Source organism: Suricata suricatta, chromosome 16, assembly GCF_006229205.1.
Source record: "Suricata suricatta isolate VVHF042 chromosome 16, meerkat_22Aug2017_6uvM2_HiC, whole genome shotgun sequence".
In the NCBI taxonomy this organism is placed as follows: domain Eukaryota; kingdom Metazoa; phylum Chordata; class Mammalia; order Carnivora; family Herpestidae; genus Suricata; species Suricata suricatta.
Window position 1 is genome coordinate 16108068 of NC_043715.1, and position 24804 is coordinate 16132871.

General features: G+C 40.4%; 1 protein-coding gene and 1 pseudogene across 1 annotated transcript in view; one reads left to right on the forward strand and one right to left on the reverse strand.

Moving 5' to 3' along the window:
- The window catches only part of LOC115280555 (cytochrome b5 type B), a 32854-nt gene extending 8549 nt beyond the window's left edge, over positions 1 to 24305 (reverse strand). Inside the window, exons 1-3 of the mRNA XM_029925532.1 lie at positions 24033 to 24305; positions 8857 to 8985; positions 8326 to 8355 (exon numbers count right to left, since the gene is read on the reverse strand). Coding sequence (XP_029781392.1) covers positions 8326 to 8355; positions 8857 to 8985; positions 24033 to 24194 — 321 coding nt within the window. The 5' untranslated portion in view covers positions 24195 to 24305. The remainder of the gene's footprint in view (positions 1 to 8325; positions 8356 to 8856; positions 8986 to 24032) is intronic.
- On the forward strand, positions 11449 to 12860 carry LOC115280878 (annotated as a pseudogene).
- Positions 24306 to 24804: the final 499 nt, after the last annotated feature.

The following is a 24804-nucleotide window of genomic DNA, read 5'->3' on the forward strand; positions in this document are numbered from 1 at the left end:
AGAGGAAGGGGGAAAGAGAGGTGGGGAGAGTAAGGGACACAAATCATGAGAGATTATTGAATACTGAAAACGAACTGAGGACTGAAGGCGGGGGGAGAAGGGGGTGATGGTCATGGAGGGGGGTACTTCTGGGGAGAAGCACTGGGAAACCAATTTGACAATAAACTATTATAAATTTAAAAAAATACAACATATTGGAGCATCTGGGTGGTTAAGTTAGTTAAGAGTCTAACTCTCGATGTCAGCTTAGGCCATGATCTCAGGGTTGTGAGTTCAAGCCCCTCACTGGGCTCCACACTCAGCATGGAGCCTACTTGAAAAATAAAACAAATGGGGGGGCACCAGGGTGGCTCAGCTGGTTAAGCGTCCGACTTTGGCTCAGGTCATGATCTCGTGGTTTGTGGATTCAAGCCCCACGTGGCATTCTGTGCTGACAGCTCAGAGCCTGGAGCCTGTTTCAGATTCTGCGTCTCCCTCCCTCTCTGCCCCTCCCCCAATCATACTCTGTCTCTCAAAAATAAGCAAACATTAAAAATAAATAAAACAAAAAACACACAACATATTCCATAAAGAATACATAGAACTATTTATATGAAAGCTTCAGCATAGGCAAATCTAGCGGCAGCCAAGTAGATCTGCAGTTTCCTCGAGATGGGGGGAAGAGGAGTTAAAGGGAAATGAAAATGACTGCTAATAGGTATGATGTTTCTTTCAGGAGTAATGAACATGTTCCAAAATTATTGTAATTATGGTTGCATAACTCTGTGAGTATACTAAAAACCCAACTTGTACATCTTAAATAGGTGAATTGGATGATCCATTAATTATATCTTTTAAAGGTGTTATTAAGTTCAACTTAAGTAAATATCAAATGAAGTTACTGATTCCATTAATTAGCAGTATATACAAAAGGCCTGCTAACTTACTGCCAAAGGACAAACCCATTTGCATAGGTTACTGCTGCCCAAAATATCCTCTCTGCCAATATGTAGAAGTATGCTAGGGTATGAACACAGAGTATTAACTGTGTTTAACCACAATTTTCAGTATTTCCAAGAATTTCCAAAAACCCTACTGGCCTAGATACTTTAGAGCAGATCATGAAATGAGTTTTAACTTCACGTATCCAAAACACTGCCATGCAAATGAATACATGCCCCAAATCCGAAAGAAATTAGCCTACAGGCAAGTAAAACTTCTAATAAAAAGTGTCAGATAAACTATGTTACTATACTACTACTATACTTCTTTGAGACCTTGATGATTACTGTTATCCGGGACATTTCTAGTAGAATATCATGAATCAGGTTAAGCAAAACGTGTCACAAGTCAGTCTTAGAGAAAATACAACAAATGTCTTATAGATTTGAAAGTAGTGGTTTCAGGAGTAATGGCAGAGTGTGTATTGATTTATAATATTGCCTTTTAAAAGATTCCACTACAGAAGCCATGAAATAACTGAATTCCATAAGGAGAATGTCCACGGTCTTTTATGCTTTATCCACATATATACCAATGATTTGCAGAACAAAAATGTATGGTTAGTATAAAAAAAAACTTGGGACCATTTCACAAGCTTACAGGAGACCATTATGGAGAAATATTCGTGTTATGTTTAATCTGTCATCATAGTTCACATAAATGCTAGGTAGTTCACATAAATGGATTCTCTATATCTCAAACCTGTAGGATCTTTACAACTAAAGCCTGGGATGTATGCTAAGCAGAGTGAGTCTCAAACACTCAATGCAGAAATCACATGAGAAAAGAAAGAGGGAAAGACCAGAGAGAAGGAAGACCATAATCTGCTCCTACTGTAACAGTTTCTAATAAGCAATAAAAAACTTTAAATAACCTTTTTTTTTTTTTTTTTAAATCTAGGTACTTCAACTCCTGTTTTACGATCATTCTACCCCTGGAGGTAAAAAGACCAACATCCCTACCACTGGAGGAAAGCGAAGAGAAAGTGTACCTTCTCTTCAGGATTCTGACAGCCAAGTAAATGTCAAACTAGTGAGTCTGCTTTTAATCAACTACAATGAAAGAGCTGTTTAAGGCGCTGCTCTTAGAAGCCAAGTACCTCAGCCACGTTTGGAAAGAAGCCAAATAAGTTCTTTTTAATTCAACAAAATTAAAAAGAAAAGGTTCTGTTAACGTAAAACCTTCCTTCACCCCCATGCCGCCATTCTCTCCACGCTATTTCCTAATTTCCATTTCTACTCCAAAGCTCAGTGCTAAATCTAAAAAGTGCTTAAAGGAGATTCCCACAGTTTATGATGGACTTTAACTTCCCCCTTAGTGTGTTCAGGCATATCTGGCTGGTTATGCTCTTGCCCACATTTTAAATTACATGCAAGATTCCTGGTCAGGAGAACAGGGACTGATCAGTCTTTGGCCTGGAAAGCTATAATTGCAATACTCTGTGATTTTAGTAGTAAAAGAGCAGATTGAATACAGAGTTCTTCTTACCAAACGCCTTCCCAAGTCATTAATATGCATGTTTCTGTAATACATTTCCAAACCACTAAATTATTTTAGGTCTACTCTGATTGTAGTTCAAAATTAACAAAAAGAACTGTTTAAATAAACTGGTTCCTAAATGTCAAGGTCCATTAAGACACTAATCCCATAAACAAACAAACAAACAAACAAAATAAGGACTCTGTAGGATAAAATGATGACATCTGAGTGATATCTGAGTGGCCTTTTAATAAAGCTGCTCATAACTGAAACTGTCTACTGCCTTCAAGTTCAATGGTAAATCAGTTTCCTCACTTACAAAATGAAAGGCTTAAAGCAGATAAATTTTCATTCTGAAGCCATACTTAATTGCCCTAACACAATTTTCTGACCCAAGGGTATTTTAGCAAAATCTCCAAGAGCGGAAGAAAAAAAAAATCTACACTAGCAGCCTTCTAAGGGTTACAGAAGGAAACACTATTCTCCCATGTCTGGAAAGACTGACGGAGCATGGCCCACATGTAGAATTTTCTGATCTTATATCAGGTATATAAAGATAAATTCTTCTAGATACTCTTCCAAGAGACACTGTGCCCTAAGTACGGACTCCATATGATATGGTTAAAGGAATGATATAGAAATGTCATAATTAGCAAACATGCAGCAAAGGATTTATTTGGGGGTCAGTGGACATGGTTTCACTATAAAAACTATTTATAAAACATGACAACAAATGCTTAAGGAGCATAAGCATTGTTACCAGAACATAAACATTGGAAACGATGCACCAGAATCAGGATTAGGATGCATTAAAATACATAGATAGGGCATTTATAAAATGTACCTTCAACCCTAATAGTTCATATTTAGACTTTAAATGGAAGGAAAATCTATTGCAAGGTATATAAAGAGCTTATGTTTTAATTCCTAAATTAGATGCTTGGTGTTCCAAGAGGAAATCAGAAAAAGTGGATTTTAAGCCACATGGCGCCTTTGGTAAAGCTAATGAGTATTAGGGTGGGTGAATATAGCTTTTTATTTAAAACACTGATGGCTATGTAGCCAGCAACTTATGAAAAATAATTTTGGAACTTTTGGCCACAATATGAATTTGTTTTGTTTTCTTTCTTTCTTTCCTTCTTTCTTTCTTTTTAATGTTTGTTTATTTTTGACAGAGAGAGACAGAAAGAATGTGAGCGGGAGAGGAGCTGAGAAAGAGGGAGACACAGAATCTGAAGCAGGCTCCAGGATCGGAGCTGTCAGCACACAGCCCGATGCAGGGCTCAACCTCACAAACTGTGAGATCAGGACCTGTGTGGAAGTCAGACGCCCAACCGAATGAGCCACCCAGGCGCCCCCACAATATGAATTTTAGTATTAGTTTCTTAAAACCCAAAAAGTTTGTTGAGATACAGGATTTCAACATTTTATAGTCCCTCCTATGGCCATGTGTGGATCTTGAGGACAGCCTTCTCAAGAAGCTCCAATGTATTAACAGTTACGGTCTTGTAAAGCATGTGCCACCCCCAGAGACAGTCCAGTAAAAAATACTTTTCTGCATACAAGGGCAAAATTCAAAGATGAAAAACACCCTTTAGACAAATTTCTGGAGGGCTCTCTCAAGAACCCACTGTGATAACACATATAAGACATTCATAAAGTAATTTCTACTGGGACCAAAGAAGTGAAAAATTTGTTACAACACTAGAGGACTGATTTTAAAAAGTTGTTACCTTGTCCTCCTAACACCTCCTCTTGCAAAACTACACATTATTTTTAAATAAAGTGTCATGAGGAGAATACATTAATCCTTGAGATGCCTCACTAATGGGTATTTTGCCTTTCAAGAGGGATTTTGCCATTACATTCTATGCTTTATTTCAAAATGTTACGTTACAAAAAAGAAATGTTAGACAAAATCAGAACAATGAAACAACCAAACAAAATTATTTGGTAAAGAGCGATCACTACTCATCTAAAGGGCATCTGCACAACCAATCCAAACTTTTAACAAATCAGGCTGTAGGTATGACGGTAATATTAATTCTTACGAGGGAATTTTCGGTATGATGCAACCAAGTAACTATATTACATAATTACAAACAATGTATTCTTGTTTAGATTCTCTTCCATAAGAGAAGGTAAACTGAATGCTATATGCATGTAATAGAAAACTGTTATGTAACAAAAGTCAGTAGCATCAAGAAGGAAAAAATGTATGTACCTTTAAATGCAACTTATAGATTGCTTCTTACATAAAAATTAAGCTTCTTAAGTTAAAAAATAAAGTTTAAATAACACAGTAAGCCTTTATGGAGACAGTATTATTTGTTGAAAAAAAATACATCAAATCCTGTTACAGCAAATGCCATCTTATTGAATTTTTTGCCCATGGAATACCGATAAAGAAAAATCAACCACGACAAACTACTTTATTTTTAAAGGAAGGAATGATTGGTCTGCCTATCAACTGATCAGTTAATGGGTAGATCTATCCATCCATCCATCCATTTATATTTATGAATGCACAGAGTCTCTTTGGAAGAGTAAACAAGAAAATGGTAGCTGGCTACCTCTGGGGACAGGAAATAGGAGACTGAGAGCCGGAGATGGAAGGGAGTCACTTTTTACATATACATACAGAACATATGTGTTGGCACTATTTCAGTTTTTCACTATGTACCATCATGTACCACCCATTCAACAATTTAAATGGAAAATGGTCCGGGTATTGAATCTATTCACTTCAGTGATGTTTCAAGCAGCTGAACTGTCACCCAGATAAACATCTAGTGAATAAATGAAGGAAATGGTACTGACTTCCTTCGTCAGGTAACCTCGTCTCCTGAACAGGTGGCAGATCAAACAGTAAACCCACCAGTGAACACATAATCCAAAGAGAGAGGTGACCGACCACAGATGTGCCTCGGTTACTTGCATTGCAGGAAGACAAGCAGGCCAAATGGCACAGCAAACTCAATGCGTTTCCTAAGGCATCCCGGAAAACATTAACTCAAGGAGAAAGAGAAGGCGGATGGATTGCAGCAAGGGGAATAATCCAGGGAGGAAGAGACTCACAGTGACAGAAAGGTTTTTAAGTCTGGTTTGTTATCTGAAGACTGAAGCAGGTGAGAAAAACATCTGTTGCCAGATTTGTAGTTTCTAAGCCTTTACATTTTAGTATTGTACTATTTCAGGGCCGTGGACCTCCAGCATGATAAATCTAACAAGAAAACAATCGTGAGCATCAATTATTTACCTAGGTTGTAGCAAAAGCAGCATGCAAGGCACTTTCCAAAAACCTGACGAAAGGTTCCTGATTCAGATCCTGTAATAGTACATTCTGGGTGGCTGTTTTGTTTTGTTTTTTAATTTTGCTGAGGGGGAGGTTGGAGGTGGTAATTCCAGGCACCGAAGATGTGGGAAGCTTTCAGGGGAGGAGAGAAGTGGAAAAAATGAAGGAAAGGAAAAGAAAGAGAAGGAAACGAAATCTTCATCCTCTAAAGCAGAAGTTACCTTATAATTAGGATTAAAAAAAAAAAATCACTTCTTTGTAGATGGTCAGGAACCCTTAACCGAAAGAAAGTATTAATGAAATGAATTTTACATCCTTTTCTTCATGGTGAGTGCAGAAAAATTAAGAAACAAGACACCTACATCTTAGACAGAGAAGTGCCTATTTAAAATCTTTGTAAGAAATAAATCTGAGGGACTAGGAATGTCTTCCTGGAACTGAACTCAGGTTGGACTCTAGCTCTATAAAGACCTATGTGTGGTCTTGGAATTTTCTCAAAGGTTTTCCTTGCTTGATCTGCCTAAAGTACAGCAGTTGTGACTGAAAACACTCTACTTAATGGAGACTGTCCTTTGGGTACAACAGACATAACGCAAAACAGAGCTTTAAAAATACTGCTTTTAGTCACTGTTTAAACGAGGCAGGGGCCAAACTACATTTGGAAACTTCTAAATTATTATAGAATTCAGTGAGCTGAAAGGATTTCTTTTTCTGTAGTTTCTTACAAAAAAGTCCAAGGCTCACCAGTTTTAATTTAGCTGAGGCATCTCTAATTAATTCTTTGGCCTACACAAGGCATACAGTGCTTTCTAGAAAAGAGAATTCAAGTTCCCAAAGTTTTCAAATGAAAAGATGGGCATATCTCTCAGCAAGAAGTCTGGTGCGTGGCTACTCCGGTTACTTTCAGGGCTAATTCCCAAGTCCCACCTGCAGAGATTATGTATCAGCAGGAGTGGGAAGCCAGGAAATAGCCATTTCAGAAGCATGCCCAAGGATTCGAACACAGATGGCCCACAGGACAGAATTTGAAAAATGCCACTCTCAACAGGTAAGAATGGTTCAAATCACGCACTGAACTACAAAGGAAGAAAACCAGCAACAAGAAGCACTTTGTAGACTTTCAGACATTATAATTCCAAAAGTTTTTCTATTTTTCAAATAAAGGGTGCTCCCATGACTGTCGTGTAAAAGTGGGTGATGGCTCCTAGATACACCGCACTTCTCGTTCACGAATGGGAAAGCCCCGAATTACATGTTTACTGCACTTGAGACCGATGTGCCCCAGACATGTTCAAGATACTCAGCAAGGCCACGTGTAGCTCCAACTTTACCTTCATCATGAGGGGAAGACAAACCAACCACCAGTGCTCACGGAGCATTTAAAAAACGGTTTTCGTCCCCCTTCATAAACAATTCAACAGTTCAGAGAGCAAGACCGAAGAGTTAATTTCCACAGACCCTCTGGATCACAGAGCAACAGATGGCAGACCCCGTGAATCGGTCCCCTGAGGTGAAAGAATTCTGTGTCTAGGCCAACTTTAATTGCTGTATCAAACAGGTTCAGTAATCCCAGCCCAGTGAGGAAAGGGAGGAAGCTAGCGCAGGAAAAGCTGGAGGAGCGCTGCCTCCATGATGGTCTCCAGAGCAACTAAACTGCTGTCCCTTTAAGTGGGAGGGTGACGGACGAAGTCAAGAAATGTGTGATGCAGTCAGGAAAATGAACAGCCCTGCTTGTGGGAAGCAACACGCCTTCCAGATTTTGTTCCTGGTCCGTTATGCGGTGCACGTTAAGGTTTTCAAATATTTAATCTTGTTTTTGCTGCATCACTCAGTAAATGAAATCGGTACGGGCCCATTTGAGCCGGCACGATAAAAGGATGAAATGTGGGTAATTTCTAGTCATTACTCCAGTCTAACTCCTTCAAAGACTTTTAAGTGAAAATCAACATTCCAATTATTTTCCCAACAGAGAATTATTCTCACCTGTAGTATTTAATGTAAGAATAACAAACACTTTTCTACAACTGAACCCATAAACTAATTTCTTTCAAAACCAAACAGGGCATGCATGGCTTTAGAATTTCTTCTTTTTTTCTTTCTTTTTTTTTTTTTTAAAAGCAAATACAAGCATGAACAAAATGTTTCCTACTGCTCAAGACTCAGATTTCTTGGGGGCACCTGGGTGGTTCAGTCGGTTAAGCATCCGGCTTCGGCTCAGGTCATGATCTCATGGTTTGTGGGTTCGAGCCCCGCGTCGGGCTCTGTGCTGACAGCTAGCTCAGAGCCTGGAGCCTGTCTTCAGATTCTGTACCTCCCTCTCTCTCTGACCCTCCCCTGCTCACGCTGTCTCTGTCTGTCTCTCCAAAAAAAAAAAAAAAAAAAAAAAAAAAAGACTCAGATATTCTTTTCTTTTGAGACAGCACTGAGTCCAAATTCCTGAAAAATAAGTTTGCTTGGGGGAATAGTGAACACTTCTCTTGTTAAGATAATTTTTTGAAAAACCAATCTATTTGAGTAAATAAAAATATAAACACTTGAAAACACACAGGAGAAACATGATTTCTTCTTACCTTGCTACCACTTTCAGGTTTAAGGTCATTCTGTTAAAAAAGGAAAACAAATATTATTTTAAGACTTATCCAAAGGCATATCTCACAACATGCTTGTCTTTAACCTTAGAACATGAAGACTACATTCTGGTGGTAGAGAATTCTCTGGGAGAGGTCAAAGTCTGTGGAAGGGTATCTGCCCCACACCCCCAACACTGAACCTACCAGGGAGCCTTGTTTGAATGTTCATAGTTACCACCTTTAGCAAGAAATTTCCAAGAACAACCAAACCATTCTTTTAGGTAAAGATGTTATTACAAAACTCAATCAATTAAAAAAAAAAATCCAAAACCATTTCTCTTAACTTTTCAGGTCCTACATGCGTTGCTTTACATACAAGAATCTGTATCTTAGCACAGTAGGCCAAATGATTTGGGAGAATATGTAGCCTGATGGCTGGGCTGAATGACTTTCCATTTCCTCAGTCCATCCCTGCTCCTTGTGGTCTGTGGCTAGTTAGCGGCTTCCCCCCGCAGCTCGGTGAGTTCTTACCGGATGCACATCGCCGATATAGTACTGCTTGAGCATCTCCCTGGCATCAGAAGAGTGGCCTACGTCTTCAAAGCTTTCACTTGCATCGGCACCGGCTTGTTCCATTAGAACCTCTTCTCCCCCAGGGTGCTACAAGGGAAAGATACTTGCTGAATGGAGGGCCCTCTGGAAAGCAAGCTAATAGAAGTTACTTTCCTCTCTTCTCTTTTCTTCCCTTAATGGGAGGAATGGGACAAATTGACATTGAATGCTACCTGATAGGATGCAATGGGGAAAACACAGCATACTTCTGTGATATTCATACCAAAAGTATCTAAAATTGGTATAATTGTGAGGAAACCTACAATAGCAAATTGAGAGATAGTCTACAAAATGAGCGGCCTGTCTTCACTCAAAATAACAAGGTCACAAAAGCTAAAGAAAGACTAAAGAACAGTCCTGGATTGAAGGAGGCTAGCTAGCAAGACAGGACAATTGGGAACAACACGTGCTCCTGGCTAGATTTTTTTTGCCAACATATCAAGACGGCTGCAGAAACCCGAAATGGAGACACTGGTCAAAGAGTACATGGAATTCTTTATTCCACTGCAACTTTTCTGTACGTTTCAAATGGTTTCAAAACAAAAAGTTAAGGATGGCTGGGTGGCTCAGTCAGTTGAGCATCCAAATCTTGACTTCAGCTCAGGTCATGGGATCAAGCTCTGAGCTGGGTTCTGCAGTGAGCATGAAGCCTGCTTACGATCTCTCTCTCTTTCTCTCTCTCTCTCTCTCTCTCTCTCTCTCCCTCCCCCCCCCATCTCCTCTCCCCTACTCACAAGCTAACAATTTTTTAAAATTAAAATTAAATATTTTTCAATTTTATAAATAAATAAATAAAAAGTTAAATAAGTGGTACCAAACAAAATAACTGCCTCTCTACCTAGGAGGTAGATTCTATATATATTGTACTTCCCAGCTATAAGACCCTGGACAAGTTACGAAGAAATTGAGATGTCTTTTTATCCTTGTTTATAAAATAGAGATAATATACGAGTAGGTATCTTAACTACTATTGTATCAAATGAGATCAGGATATGAAACACTTTGTACTCAGAAAGAGAAAGGTACAGTTTGTATAATATGCTACCATCTGTGACTCAAAAACAGATACGTAAATGTGTACATATATATAAAATCTTTCTGAAAGCAGGGGCACCAGACTGGCTCACTTTGTAGAAAGTGCAACTCTTGGGGCACCTGGGTGGCTCCATTGGTTGAGCGTCTAGCTTTGGCTCAAGTCATGATCTCACGGTTCGTGGGTTTGAGCCCCGCATCATGCTCTGTGCTGACAGCTAGTTCCGAGCTTGGGACCTATCTTCAGATTCTGTGTTTCCCTCTCTTTCTGGTCCTCCCTGCTCATGCTCTCTCTCTTTCTCTCTCTCAAAAATAAATAAAACATTAAAAAAGAAAAGAAAGTGCAACTCTTGATCTCAGGGTTGTGAGCTTGAGCTCCCTTGGTGGGTGTAGAGATTACTTCAAAATAAAAAAAAAAAATCTAAGAAAAAAATCTCTCTGAAAACAATGAAAAGAACCTGGAGCCAGGAGACAAGGCGTAAGGAAGACCCTTTACTATACATCCTTTTGAACTTCTTTTACCAAATTAAGTACTACCTGTTGAGAAAATATCTTATTATTACATTTAGCACAGTCCCTGACTTAAAACATTCAATAAACATTAACTTACACTGAGCAAATTTAGAGTTTACATTATATGACATGTCTAAATTTGTATTTTTTAAATATCAAGTAATGTTTTTAAGTAGTTACTTTTATAACAACCTTTTAAGCAGGAAAAACATTATCATCCTTATTTTAAACATGAATTCAATTAAGTAAGTGTAACCTCCCAAAGTCACTTGCCTACAAGCTCCCTGAGGACAAGGATAACTTCTATTTTTGTCTCCTGAAATATCTCCGCCCGGTGAGTGGGTCTCCCACTCCAGGACATAGGCTGTTGAAAAGCAAGACGAGACAGACACCCCTCACCTGTCACCACAGCTGAGCCCTCTCAGCTGTGGGAAGCCATTAGCTTTGGCCTTGTGTCCCAATGTCCTCTCTATACCCCAACTATGGGAGACAGTCTTTCCCTCTGATACATCCCAAGTATTCTGTTGCCTTTCAGAGCAAATGGATGACAAAATTTCTTAGCAGCTGTAGACACTTCATGAAGTGGTTGAATTTATGAGTTTCTGCACAGCTCTTCCTACAGTAACAAAGTCTTTACACTTTCACCAATCTCTCACCACTTACAAATGGATAAGAAAAAGTATCACACTTAAACAAACATATATAATATATATCCACTGTTTCTCCTGTACATTCAGTCATTTTAATAACTACACCACAGTTTTTGCTGAGTACTTATTTGATACAGCAGGCAGTGATAAAGATGACTTCATCTAGCATATACTGTCTTGTAACCTGCTTTCTTTCATTGAGGCAAGGAAGGTGGGAGAGGTCAAAAAAGCCCCTAGGTTTAGTACCTCTCACTCCAATGCGTGGTCTTAATACAGATGGTTTAGAACAAGCAAAACATTTCAGGGAAGCTTCGCTATGGTTTTAGAACTCTATAAACTTCAGACAGCATTTAAAATCAAATGGCAGCCGAGCTGGAAGCAGTGCACTAGCCCTGAGGTCACAGCACAACCCAGGCAAGTCCTGAGTCAAGGTAATGCCCAGGCTAAGGGCCTGGCCTGCGACCCTGACCAGGCTGGCTCTCAGTAAAGATGGCAGGAGAGGCACATAGCTGGCTCGGCTCAGAGAGTATGCGGTTCTTGATCTCTGAGTTCAAGCCTCATGTTCGGTGTGGAGATTACTTGAAAATAGTTCAGTAGAGTATCTTTAAAAAAAAATGGTGGGTGCCCTGGCTCTGGGCAGCCTGGAGCCTGCTTCAGATTCTGTGTCTCCCTCTCCCTCTCAAAAATAAATAAATGTTAAAAAAAATTAAAAGACAAGTCAGCTTTATAGAAGTAAAACTGGGAAGGTCAGAATAAGATCTGTGGTCACCCTCCCTGTGACCACGACCCACACTAGGTGTCCACCCAGCTGCAAAGTGACAAGAAGCTCACTCAGGAGCCAGTATTAAACAGCTGAAGTCCTAATTTGAAGCATAATCCTCAGAGAAAATGAAAATTATATTCCCAAACAGTCCTTCTTGATGTGAAAATACTTCCAACAACCCAGAGTACAGATTTTTCAAAAAACTAAAGGAAAACTAGTACTACCTTCTCCTATGACTGATCCCACTACACTCACAGACATGGTGAAAGGCAATTTAACATATGTCCTCCCAATGATTCTTAGTGGTGAATGGATAAACATGACATGCTTAGGCTTTGTTACAACCAAAGACCTATTTCCACTGACCTTGTTTTTTTGATGTTGTTGTTAAAAAAAAAATTTTTAATGTTACTTTTGAGAGAGAGAGAAAGAGAGAGCGCATGAGCAGGTGAGGGGGAGAGAGTTAGAGGGAGACAGAATCCAAAGCAGGCTCCAGGCTCTGAGCTGTAAGCATAGAGCCTTATGCAGGGCTTGAACTCCTGAACTGTGAGATCATGATCTAAGGTGAAGTTGGACACTTAACCAACTGAGCCACCCAGGCTCCCTGTCCAATGGCCCTGTTTTAAGCCTATGCGACAGTAAAGAACTGAACTACGCACATTAGCTGCATCCTGGTGAATTCTACATCCTGGTGCTTCTCCTATGTATTTGGGCTTTAGAGCATTTACTCTCTCATTGTGGGCCAAGATAATGCCAATGACCAATCAAGAATAATGCAGGCACAAGTGACTGAAGCAGCCATGGCCATGCCCAAAGACAGGAACAAAGCTTTCAGAGCAAAGTGGAAAGTTTTGTAGTTAATGGATCACGAGTGGGCACTAGATGATGTCAAAGAGGAGCTCCTGGCCAAAGATCTCCACTTTGAAGGCATGTTCAAAAAAGAATTGTCCATCTGTATTTATTGAAGCAGGAATTAGCTCTGTTGGGAACACACACAGAAGCCCTTAACCTTGTAAACTGTTTGGGCTGGGGCCTCTCAAAATAAAAAGGAGAACACAATGAGCTAGCGGACGTGCAGCAAGGATCATTCTTGTCTGAGCCAGGTTCCCCTTATGTTTGAAACTAGAGGAAATGATTGTATTCTGGGTGACTTACAGGGAAAGAATTATTTTTAATATGTTTAAAAAATTCCTTCTGGTGATAACAGAAATGAAAGGCAAAGAAAGGAGAAACTCAAGCTAGTGATAATATACAAAAACTTAGCAATAATCCAATCTTTGGAAGAAACACTGCCAATATAATAATTATCGTGCACAATCAGCCTGATATCTAAACCACAGTAAACTCACGTTTCCTTGGGATCCAAATATTCTGAGTTTTTACTTCTCATTTATGTGCTAGTATTTTAATAACTTCCTTTACAATGGTAATAATTTTCATTAATGAAAATTTAGAAACAATTTATGAACAAAACAAATATCCCTGTATCATTTGCTCATTGTGAGCCTACACATCACTTAAAGAGCAAATGTATTAAAACTTTACTCAAACAAGGGGCGCCTGGGTGGCTCAGTCGGCTAAGCCTCCGACTTCAGCTCAGGTCAGAACTCACGTTCGTGGGTTCGGGCCCCGCGTCAGGCTCTGTGCTGACAGCTAGCTCAGAGCCTGGAGCCTGCTTCCGGTTCTGTGTCTCCTTCTCTCTCTGCCCCTCCCCTTCTCATGCTCTGTCTCTCCCTGTATCAAAAATAAAATAAAACATTTAAAAAAAAAATTTTACTCAAACAAATTCTTTTTCAGAATGAATACTGGGACATACTTAACAAACACTCTGCATCACTGAATACCGTCCAGAGAAAACCGGTGACCCTGACACACTGCTGGATCTTCCAGTGCCTTCAGGAACAACCACCTGTAGGCTACACGGTGGGGTATTCTTCATGTGGAGTTCAGAACAGATCAAATCAACTGAAAAAAAATCAACGGCTGTGTACTATGATATGGCGACTCAAATGAACTAAAGACCCAGTTATCTGACTCTAAGTTCACATATCATTATAAGAAGGCAGAGAGGATAAATGTTGGCAGATACAAAAAGAAAGTTTGTCCAGGAATAACTGTCTGGATTAAATGTCCCAGGAAAGTGGCAGGATGCCATTTCTGTATCAAGAGGAAAATGTAATTTGCATGTTGAGCACTGTAATCAAAAGTGAATGACTCTGGACTCTACAAATTAAACCTCTTCGTTTTCTCTTTAAAAAGACAAAACAGGGGCTCCTGGGTGGCTCAGTCAGTTAAGCATTCGACTTTGGCCCAAGTCATGATCTCACAGTCTCTGAGTTGAAGTCCTACAATCAGGTTCTACGCCAACAACTCAGAGCCTGGAGTCTGCTTCAGATTCTGTCTCCCTTTCTCTCTGCCCCTCTCCAACTTGCACTCTCTCTCTCTCTGTCAAAAATAAATAAATGTTAAAAAAAAAAAAAGACAAATCAGTTTGTTTTGTTTGTTTTTATTATTTTTAATGGTTTTTTGTTTAGTTTGGTTTTCGTTTTGAGAGACAGAGAGAGATAGCGTGAGCAGGGTAGGGTCAGAGAGAAGACAGGCTCCAGGCTCTGAGCTAGCTGTCAGCGCAGAGCTGGAATGCGGGGCTCAAACCCACAGTTCCACGAACCATGAGATGGTGACCCAAGCCGAAGTCACTTAACTGACGGAGCCACCCAGGCACCGCTGATTCTATTTAAAGTACCTAGAATTAAGCAATTCCAGAGACAAAGCAGATTAGAGGTTATCAGAGAAAGAGTGACCAAGGGGGAAGTTATTGCCTAATGGTTACAGGGTTCTGCTTAGGGTGATGAAAAAGTTTTAGAAACATATATTGGTGTTGGTTGCACAACACTGTGAATGAAGTTAATTCCACTGAATTGTACCACAAAAATGGCTAAATGGTAAATGCTATGTGATATGTATCTTAGCACAATAAAAAAATAATAAAGGTAGGTTTACATATCCATAATTAATATTAGCCAAAAATTTGCTTTTGTCTGAATCACAGCAAAACAAAACAAATGAGACCAAAAGAGAATGGTGACCTACACCATTCGAATCTGTTGGATAATCATCAATCCCTCCCTATTTTTATTCAGTATATCTAATATAAGGCAGTACATATTTCCCATTTTTTCTAGGACCTGCTTTGCTTTTGAATCTCATATGATTTACAAAAAAATTATTTTGACTTGGATAGCCTTTGTAGTTTTCAGACTAATGGACTTTGTCCCCGCTTTTATTATGTAAGCCATTACACATGGCGACAAAATGTTTTAAATAAACTACACTGCGACGAGGGTTGCAAACTTTCAAAAGGGCTGGACAATGGCTGGGACCCATTCATTTCTCCCCCAGTCCAGCAATAATCACGTGAAATACTTCACGGAGGCACAGGAAATTCTGTGAAGTCCGCTGGTGAAGGATTTTAGTCAGTTCGTCTGTCCAAAGAAACAGTGGAAGGGAAGAAGCCTTTTGGCTCTTCCTCAAGTTCATTTACTATGTATTACTGAAAAGAGAACAGAAGATTTATGTTGTAATATACGAAAGACAGAGAACAAATTACTATGAGAAAATGCACCTGGGTGGCTCGGTTGGTTAAGTGTCCAGCTCTCGGTTTCGGCTCAGGTCATGATCTTACAGTTTCGTGGGATCAAGCTCCACGTTAGGCTCGGTGCTGACAGTGCAGAGCCTGCTTGGGATTCATGGATTCATTCATTCATTCATTCATTCTCTCTCTCTCTCTCTCTCTCTCTCTCTCTCTCTCCCTCCCCCCCCACTCACTGTCTCTGTCTATCCCAAAATAAGTAAATAAACTTAAAAAAAATTCAGAAATTTAAAAACAAAAGAAAATGCACTTCCAGATTACTAAGTTTATGCAAAGGATAGGGGACAGATGGTAGAAAAGAAGAGAATGGGAAGAATGACAGTAATGGAATATAAATCGTGATAGGAAGAAATTACACAAATTCTCTGTGAGTGGAAATCCCATGACGATGTAATAACAATGTAATAGTAGGGATATGCTAAGGACCTCCTGAAGAGAAACATTAAGATTTCAGAAGCTGCAAAATTAGGCCCAGTGATGAGAAGAAGGAACTCTAGCCAAAAGATCAAGAACAGTCTGACAAGGCAGAGAAGCAGGACAGACCCAAGTGGTGAACAGGAGGAAATGGTGCAGGTCGACGGCATCTGGATTAGAAAGAACCTAGCAAGGAGGAGGCGCCTCCCAAGACAGACTCACCTGATGGCTGCCAGGAAGGGTGTCCGTAACCCTGCAGCTCCAAACATAACTTATCCTCGCTAGAGTAAATCCCACTGCTACAGATGCTCAAAATTCCTTAGGTACCTTCATAATATCCATTTATCACAATTGCAATGATTTATTTGATGCCTTTGTTCATTGGTTATACTATAATCTCCATAAGAAAAGGGACCACGGTTGTCTTTTTCATGGCTGTATTCTAGAACATTACACGCCTGGAACACAGTGAGATCTAGAGAGTGCTCACTGGGCCCTCCTTCCCTCCCATTTCCCTTTTCTCCTTCTCTAATGGATAGGTCACACCCATGCCCACATGCAAAACGAATAAAGGAAAGTCAATTCGTTCATCAGGGCGTCTCATCTGGACAGTGCTAGAGATAAATTCTGCCTCATTTGATGTCTAGCTTTCCCTAGAACTAAACACTTGGCACTGCTCTAGGAAAGAAAGTATTCTTCCTATAGATCTGTTAATTTCATAAGCTAGTGGACAATCAGATTGCACTTTCTTTTAACCAGCCTTGGAGAAATCTACTAAGAACTGGTACTGGGCTCTGAAGCTTTCAGAGGTACCCCCTGCTACCAAACCATGCCTGCATTCTTAGTCTTCAAGGCAAGATTACTCTCTACCTTACATGAAAATTACTTGTGCACTGATCTCATTTTCCCTTACAAGTCCAAGACTTTTTTTTTTTTTTTTTAGTTTATTTATTTTGAGAGAGAGACACAGAGAGAAAAACCCAACCAGGCTCCACGCGTCAGCACGAAGCCCGTCGTTGCGGGGCTTGAACCCATAAACGTGAGATCATGACCTGGGCCAAAATCAAGAGTCCGAAGCTCAACCAACCCAACCCACCAGGTGCCTCTAAGTCCAAGACATCTAATTCACCTTTACAATTCAGAGCACCTGACATTTAGCACTCAAAAGATGCTGCAAGGAATAAATAAATTGTATTATTTTTTAAAATAAATTTTACTATTAATAAAAATAAGCTCAATCATCAATCAACCAACCAATGATCCTTAACACTGAGCTCTTTATGCCAGGCACCCTTAAGTCTTCATCTGCGATATCTCTATTAATGGTCCTAACTCTGTGGAGTAGGTACCGTTATCTCTATCTCACAGATGGGTAAGGGCCTTCACAGAGCTATTTGCACACAGTTACACAACCAATAGGTAAAGTATAAAACTGAACCAGACACTTGAACCCCAAAGCCAGCATCCAGATATTAGAATTATATTTCGTATACACAAGGAACAAAATTTCCTCTAAAAAACACTGTTAAGGGGTGCGTGGGTGGCTCAGTCGGTTGAGCGTCCAACTTCGGCTCAGGTCATGATCTCACAGTCCGTAGGTTCAAACCCCACGTTGGGCTCTGTGCTGACAGCTCAGAGCCTGAAGCCTGCTTCCGATTCTGTGTCCCTCTCTCTCTGCCCCCCACCCTTGCTCATGATCTGTCTCTCTCAGTCTGTCAAAAATAAATAAATGTTTAAAAATATAAATTAAAAAAAATTTTTAAAAATTAGTAAAATGAAAAGGCAAAATATAGACTGGGAGAAAAGGTCATGACACATATAAGGTTAAACCTTAAACAAATGCAGGGGTTGGGGTGCTGTCAAACCTCATCCTCCACACAGCTGACAATCTGTATATAATTTTAGACTCTCCAAATACTTAACTATTAATAGCCTACTGTTTACCAGAAGCCTTACCAATAAGACAGTCAATTAACACTTAATCTGTATGTTGTATGTATTATACTCCGTGTTCTTACAACAATGTAAGCTAGAGAAAAGAAAATGTATTAAGAAGATCATGGGTTGCCTGGCTGGCTCAGTCAGTAGAGCTTGTGACTCTTGATCTCAGGGTCATGAGTTCAAGATCCATCTGGGAGTGAAGCCTACTTAAAAAAAAATAACAAGATCATAAGGAAGAGAAAATACTGTATTTAAAAAAAAAGTGTAAATGGACCCGTGCAATTCAAACCCATTATTCAAAGGTCAAATGTATCTGAAAGGACTTGCATCCAGAACGTATAAAAAATCTTTTCAAGTCAATAACAATCCAATTATAAAAGGGCAAGATTGAACAGACACCTTACAAAAATCCATACAAATGGCCAATCGCACCATGATGACACTCAACATGATTAGTCATCAAGGAAATGTAAGTTAAAACCATAAATTATATGCCAGCACACACCCATCAGAATGGCTAAAGGTAAAATGACAAATATCATGTGTCAGTGAGGATGTGGAGAAACTGGAAAACTCATACATTGCTAGTGGGAGTATGAAATGACACAGACAGTTTGAGAAAAGACCTCGCTTAAAAAGTTTAAAAAAAAAAAAAAAAGTAAGTATGACCCAGCAATCTCACTCTTAGGTATTTAACCAAGAAGAAAGAAAATATGTCTACACGAAGACTGGTACATGAATGTTATAGCAGTTTTGTTCATAATAGCTAAAAAATGAAAACAACCAAAATGTCAATCAACAGGTGAACAGATAAATTTCAGTACAATCATACAATGAAATGAACGCATAAAATTAAAGGAAAAGATCAGGACGCCTGGGTGGCTCAGTTGGTTAAGTGTCCGACTTCAGCACAGGTCATGATCTATCAGTTCACGTGTTCAAGCCCCGCATCGGGCTCTGTGCTGACAGCTCAGAGCCTGGAGCCTGCTTCAGATTCTGTGTCTCCCTCTTTCTCTGCCCCTCCCCAGCTTGCCCTCTGTCTCTCTCTCTCTCTCAAAAATAAATATTACAACAAATTTAATAAAAAAATTTAAAGATAAAAAGTAATAAATAGGAACAAACTGCTGATACATTAAAAAAAGGAAAAAGTCTTAGATGTGTGAAGCCAAAGACAAGAGACACAAAAAAGTGATATCAGTTTAGAAATGTTTAGAGTGTTAGAAATCAAATCAATGGCTGTGCAAGAATGAGTGGTAGATACATTCTATGTATCAATTGCAGTGGTGACTGCACAGATGAGACATTTGTCAAAACTCACTGAACTCTACATATAAAATCTGTACATTCTTAAAAATAATGTTTATTCATTCTTGAGAGAGAGAGAGAGAGAGAGAGAGAGAATTGGGGGAGGGGCAAGGGGACAGAGGGACACAGAATCAAAAGCAGGCTCCAGGCTCTGAGCTAGCTGTCAGCACAGAGCCCGACGCGGGGCTGGAATTCACCAGCCATGAGAGCATGACCTGAGCCGAAGTTGGGACACTTGACCGACTGAGCCAGCAGGCGCCCCTAAAATCTGTAATTTTATTCTATGTACATTCGATCTCAAAAGAGGTGACTTAGGAGAGGGGGAAAAAAAACCTAGAAAAATATCAATAACCCAAATATTTACCAATGGGAGACTGTTTAAATAAATGCTGATCCATACAACAAATTCTATGAAGAATAGGGAAGTATTCCAGGAAGGGATAGGTAAAGATTCTGAAGATTACACTTAAGTGAGAAAGGCAAAGCGCAGATCAGTGAGGATACTATGTTAGCTTTAGGGTAAAAAGAGTGGGAGTGACCACATTTACTTTTGCTTGTACATGCAGAACAAACCTCTGGAAGGGATACACAAACAACGTCGGTAGTTAAGTTTAAGAGGCAGTAGAACTGGGCAGATGGAAAGAAGGCTTTTTTCACAGTGTGCCTGTATAACCTATTAAAGGGTAAAATTACCTGGGAACCCGAAAAAAGTACCTGCTCTCAACTTCCCTTTATCACATTTCCAATCCTTCCAAATGAGATCTAAAATATGAAAGAAGGTAGCTGTAAAACAGACCTAACCCATACTCCGCAGCCTGAGGCAAATCCCAATGTAATAGGCAGAGGCTATCAGGTCAGAGTGCCCGAGTGCAGGGTGCCTGGGTGGAGCCTGCTTCAGACTCTGGGTCTGCCTCTCTCTCTGACCCTCCCCTGCTTCCACTGCCTCTCTCTGTCTCTCAAAAATAAATAAAAAACATAAAAAAATAAAATAAAATCAAGTACATCTCCTCACCACCCCTATTTTTCTTTCTCACCTCCTACTGGTTTCCTTCATAGAAAGCACTATCAATGAACCTCTGTCTGCTTTTGTTCTGTCTCTCGTCGAAGAGTAACTTCAAGAGGACAGGACCACGTTTATTTTTATATGCCCCCAGGGCCTAGTGCCACACCACCTGACAGTCAGCACCTGACAAATACCTGTGGAACAAGTAAAATGCTATTCCATCTGTGAGGCAAGTCCCAAAGCAGTATTTCCACTCATGACCGAGGTCACTAAAAAATACATACAAAACCTTAAAATATCACAATGTGTTATTTTAAGTTATTCTTTTCAGAAATGATTATTCATACATAAGACAATGGTGTCTGAACTCTTCTTACGTGTGATATATGGTAAGAAAATTAGAATACTGACGCAAAGGTTCACAAAAATCATACTGACCCTTGCGAAGGAAGCTGTACTTTATTTTCGAACCAATGTCATAAGATAATATAAGCACTTTTCTGTGATGTTTCTGTACTACTAAACAGTGGGAAGACAAAGATGTGTCCTACTGCAAGGTTTTGGTTTTTTGCTCACGATTTCAATAAATCAAACCGATACCACTAATTCAAAACTGCAAAATTAATGTTAGGGGAAGGATAATCCAATCACATTACCAATTCTAAATCATCACATTCAAACTCCAGAGTAACATTATAAGCATATTCATTAATTTTTTTAAAAAGCACCCTACAGACACAAGATATTCAGATTCAGGGACCTCTTTCTGAGGAGGAAACCCCGAGCGACTTCAGTCAGAAGGAGGAGGAGAACTGATGCAGGTCTTCCCACCCCGGCTCACAGCGGTCCTGCTCTTCCAGACCTGCGGGCCCAAGAGTGTGGTACCGTCTTTGACTTCTCTCACTCCTCAACTCCAACGCACCATTAAATCCTATTGGCTTTACCGTCAAAACACGTCCAAAATCTGATACTTCTCACCACCACTCAGCTGCCACTAGCCTGGCGAAGCCACCACCTCTGGCCCAAATTACTACAATAGCCTCTTTCCTAACTGGGCTCTCAACTCTGCCTTTGCCCTCCCTCAGTCTCTTCTAAACACTGCAGTCAGAGGGATCCTATTAAACCAGGAAGTCACACCATGTCACTCCTCTGCTCCAGTGTGACTTCCCATCCCAGACAAAAGTCAAAATCCTTCCTAAAGCCTGCAATGCGGTACTTGATCTGCCCTCACCTGATCATGTGGACCCCATCTACTACCCTGCAGCCACTGTGGCCTTCCTCACGCTTCCTCTAACACTAGACATACTCCCACCTCAAGGCCTTTGAACTTGCTCCCTCTGCCACCACCACGCTTCCTGCAGAAATCCACATGGCTAACTCCCTTAAACCTCCTCTGGCCTTTAGTCATTCTCTTAATAAAACCAAGTCTGGCCATCATACCCAAAATCTCAACCCCTCACCCTACACCTTCACCTCGTATACATCCACAGTCCTCTTCTCTGCTTTATTTTGCTTCTTAGAACCCAACACTGCCTAACACAGCACACACAATGGTTATTCACTCTGCTTACTGTCCACTCCCCATTGACTATCTGCCCGAGGGCATAAATACAGCTATCCACTGCTGCCTCCTCAGCACCTAGAACAGTATCTGGCACATAACAGGCACTTGATAAATATTTGAATGAGCAAGTAAATGAACGAATAGGTCTGGAATGAGCAAGAGTAAGAAGAGTTAATTGCAGGTAAAGATCTGGGGCTCAAGCTTCACCTGTGATGTTTCTGGCTCCATCAACATGTGTGAACCCAGTTAGCAATCACTACTCAAGACTGAACTAATGTTCAATCTTGAACTAACATTCATTACAAGCACTGAGTGGTTTCTATCAAATGCATTATTAATTCTAATTCAATAAACAAGAAATCTGGAAGAGGGGCACCTGGCTGACTCAGTCAGAGGAGCGCATGACTCTTGGGTCTCAGGGTGGTGTGTATGATGCCCCCGCTGGGTGTGGAGATTACATACTAATACATAAATGAGAAATTTAAGGGAAATGAAACCACAAATGAAAAAGATTTTACCTACCGTTACGAATTCTGCTTTAAAACGCTACCGCCCACACCTGAAACTAACAATGAGGCATACGCCTAAAGGACCTAAGGCCAGAGTTTTGAAGTAATGCTATGTAGAGAAATCAGGGATCTATCTAAACCAGATTCTGCCACTAACTGTATGACCAAAATCTCTGTGAACCTGTTTCCCACCCTGTTAACATAAGGATCACTACATCCAAGTCACTCAACTAGTCATCCAAGGATGAAGTAATGGGAAAGTACTTTAAAGTACCGTTTTAAAAGCATAAACGGCCATACCCCATACAAATACAAGTTACTAAACTCTAAGATGTTAACTTACTGGTCATTAGGAAGATTTATTAAAAACAATATTCACATTTTAAAACTTTTTAATAGATTTATAAATCAGGATGTAGGGGCGCCCGGATGGCTCAGTCAGTTAAGCATCTGACTTTGGCTCAGGTCATGATCTCACAGTTCATGGGTTCCAGCCCCACATCAGGCTGTGTATTGACAGCTTAGAGCCTGGAGCCTGCTTTGGATTCTGTGTCCTCCCTCTCTTTCTCTGCCTCTCCCCTGCTCACACTCTCTCTCCCACACTCTCAAAACTAAACATTAAAAAAAATTTTAATAAATAAATAAATCAGGATGTAGTGATTTCTCCCCTACGCTCCAAACTAAGAGAATACATATTTTACTAGTATATTTGTTTCACACAAATAACAGAAATGAAGTTTTTCTCAGTTACAATGTTATACTGCACAAGAATTTCCAAGGAATTAACCACAAGGTTATTAATCTATTACTCAACATGATACACACCAAAAAAATACATATGTTAATATGTATATATATATATATAAATATCTCAAAGTCTCAGAGATTGGGGTGGGAAGAATGACTGCCAAGGAGCAAGAGAACTTTTTAGGATGATGGAAATGCTCTGTCTTAATTGGGATGGTGATTACTTGGGTGAACACATTTGTCAAAACTCATCCAACTGTGCATTTTAAATGGGCACAATTTTTGTATGTAAATTACATCTCAATAAACTAACTTTATGTTAGTTTAGATGAATTAAAAGAGTATCCCATTTCCTTAAAATTAAAAAGAAATCACTCAGTTGCACCATGGTTTCAAGAACTTGCATAATGACTATTGTAACAGGTTTGAAGACTTAACATAAGAGAAAGTCAATGGCCAAAAAAGTCAACTCATGACCTTCCGGCCTCAAGGTCAACTCAAACTCAAATTCGAAAAAAAAATAAAGGCAATAAAATCAGGGGGTAAAAATAATGTCAGCTGCTTCTTATGAAAACCAAAAATGCTATTTCTTAGGAAGATACAGCGGAAAAAGCACAGGTTTGGAGCCCTTCAAAACCTAGACTGGAACGGTTACAGGCTGTTAAGCGTGTGACCTTGAGAGCCCTCAGTCTGGAGGCTCAGTTTCCCTTTCAGGAAAATGGGGATGATAATAATGGCTTAAGAGTGTGGCCTAGCGCACAGTTAAGTGTTCCGTATATGATATGCAATTCAAGATACTAGTGAAGACTCCAGAATTTAGCGCTGGCATGCAGATCTAAGGCCCCTCAGGTTCCGTCTAGGGGGCCTGTGGTCACTTTCGCACACCTTACCGCCCTCAGCCAGGCTTCATTTCCCTCCTACACACAGACACCCTGCAGCTTTTCTGGTCCAGACCACCCTTCTCCCGTGCAGCTCCCAGGGGCCCCCCACCTCCCGGGCCCCCACCTCGTTAAGGAAACGGGTGATATCGTAGACTCGCCCGTGGATCACCAGCCATATCTCCTTCATGGAGTTGTGCTTCGCCACCTCCTCCAATCGATAATAGGTGACGGAGGTCTCGACCCCTTGCCCTTTCCCATCGTTGCCGCTTGCTTCCACAGTCGCCATTGTGCCTGAGACAGCTCTTCACCACTAACCGGGTTTCCAAAGCTAACTTCCTCGAGGTGGCCTCTGAGCTCAACCCTCCCCGGCTTCCGTAACCAGGGCCCCTATGGCCGTCGGTGGGCTCCTGGCAACAGCCAATCATGCTTCCGGATAGTTCCTGGTTCGTTTTCTTTTCACCAATGAAACAACGGATTCAGTTTCAAGTTCCACCCACCCCTCGCCCGATGCTTGGAGCGTTGGCCTGGTTCGAGGTCCGACTAGCCAATCAGAATTGTCCATCCCTCCAATCTCACCAATCACGTACCGAGATTTTGGAAAGACGCCTAAGCGGAGACTGATAGACAGGTGTTAAGCAAGAGAGGTTTCACCTTCACTCCGCTTTTCCTCCTGCAGAGTCTGGGAACTGGAAGCTAAATCTCCATTTTCCTGTTTCTTTTCTCTTCGCTCCCCTCCCCTTCCGTTGGCCGCGGACCTCTCTTGAGTTTCACAAAGCTTGTTTTCCCCCACCACTTGTGCAGCCTGTATTTCATCGCGGGTTTACATCTTTGTTTGCAACCTTCAGGCTGTGATCTGTTGTCCGTCAAAGTTTCATTTTCCTAACCAATAAAATGAG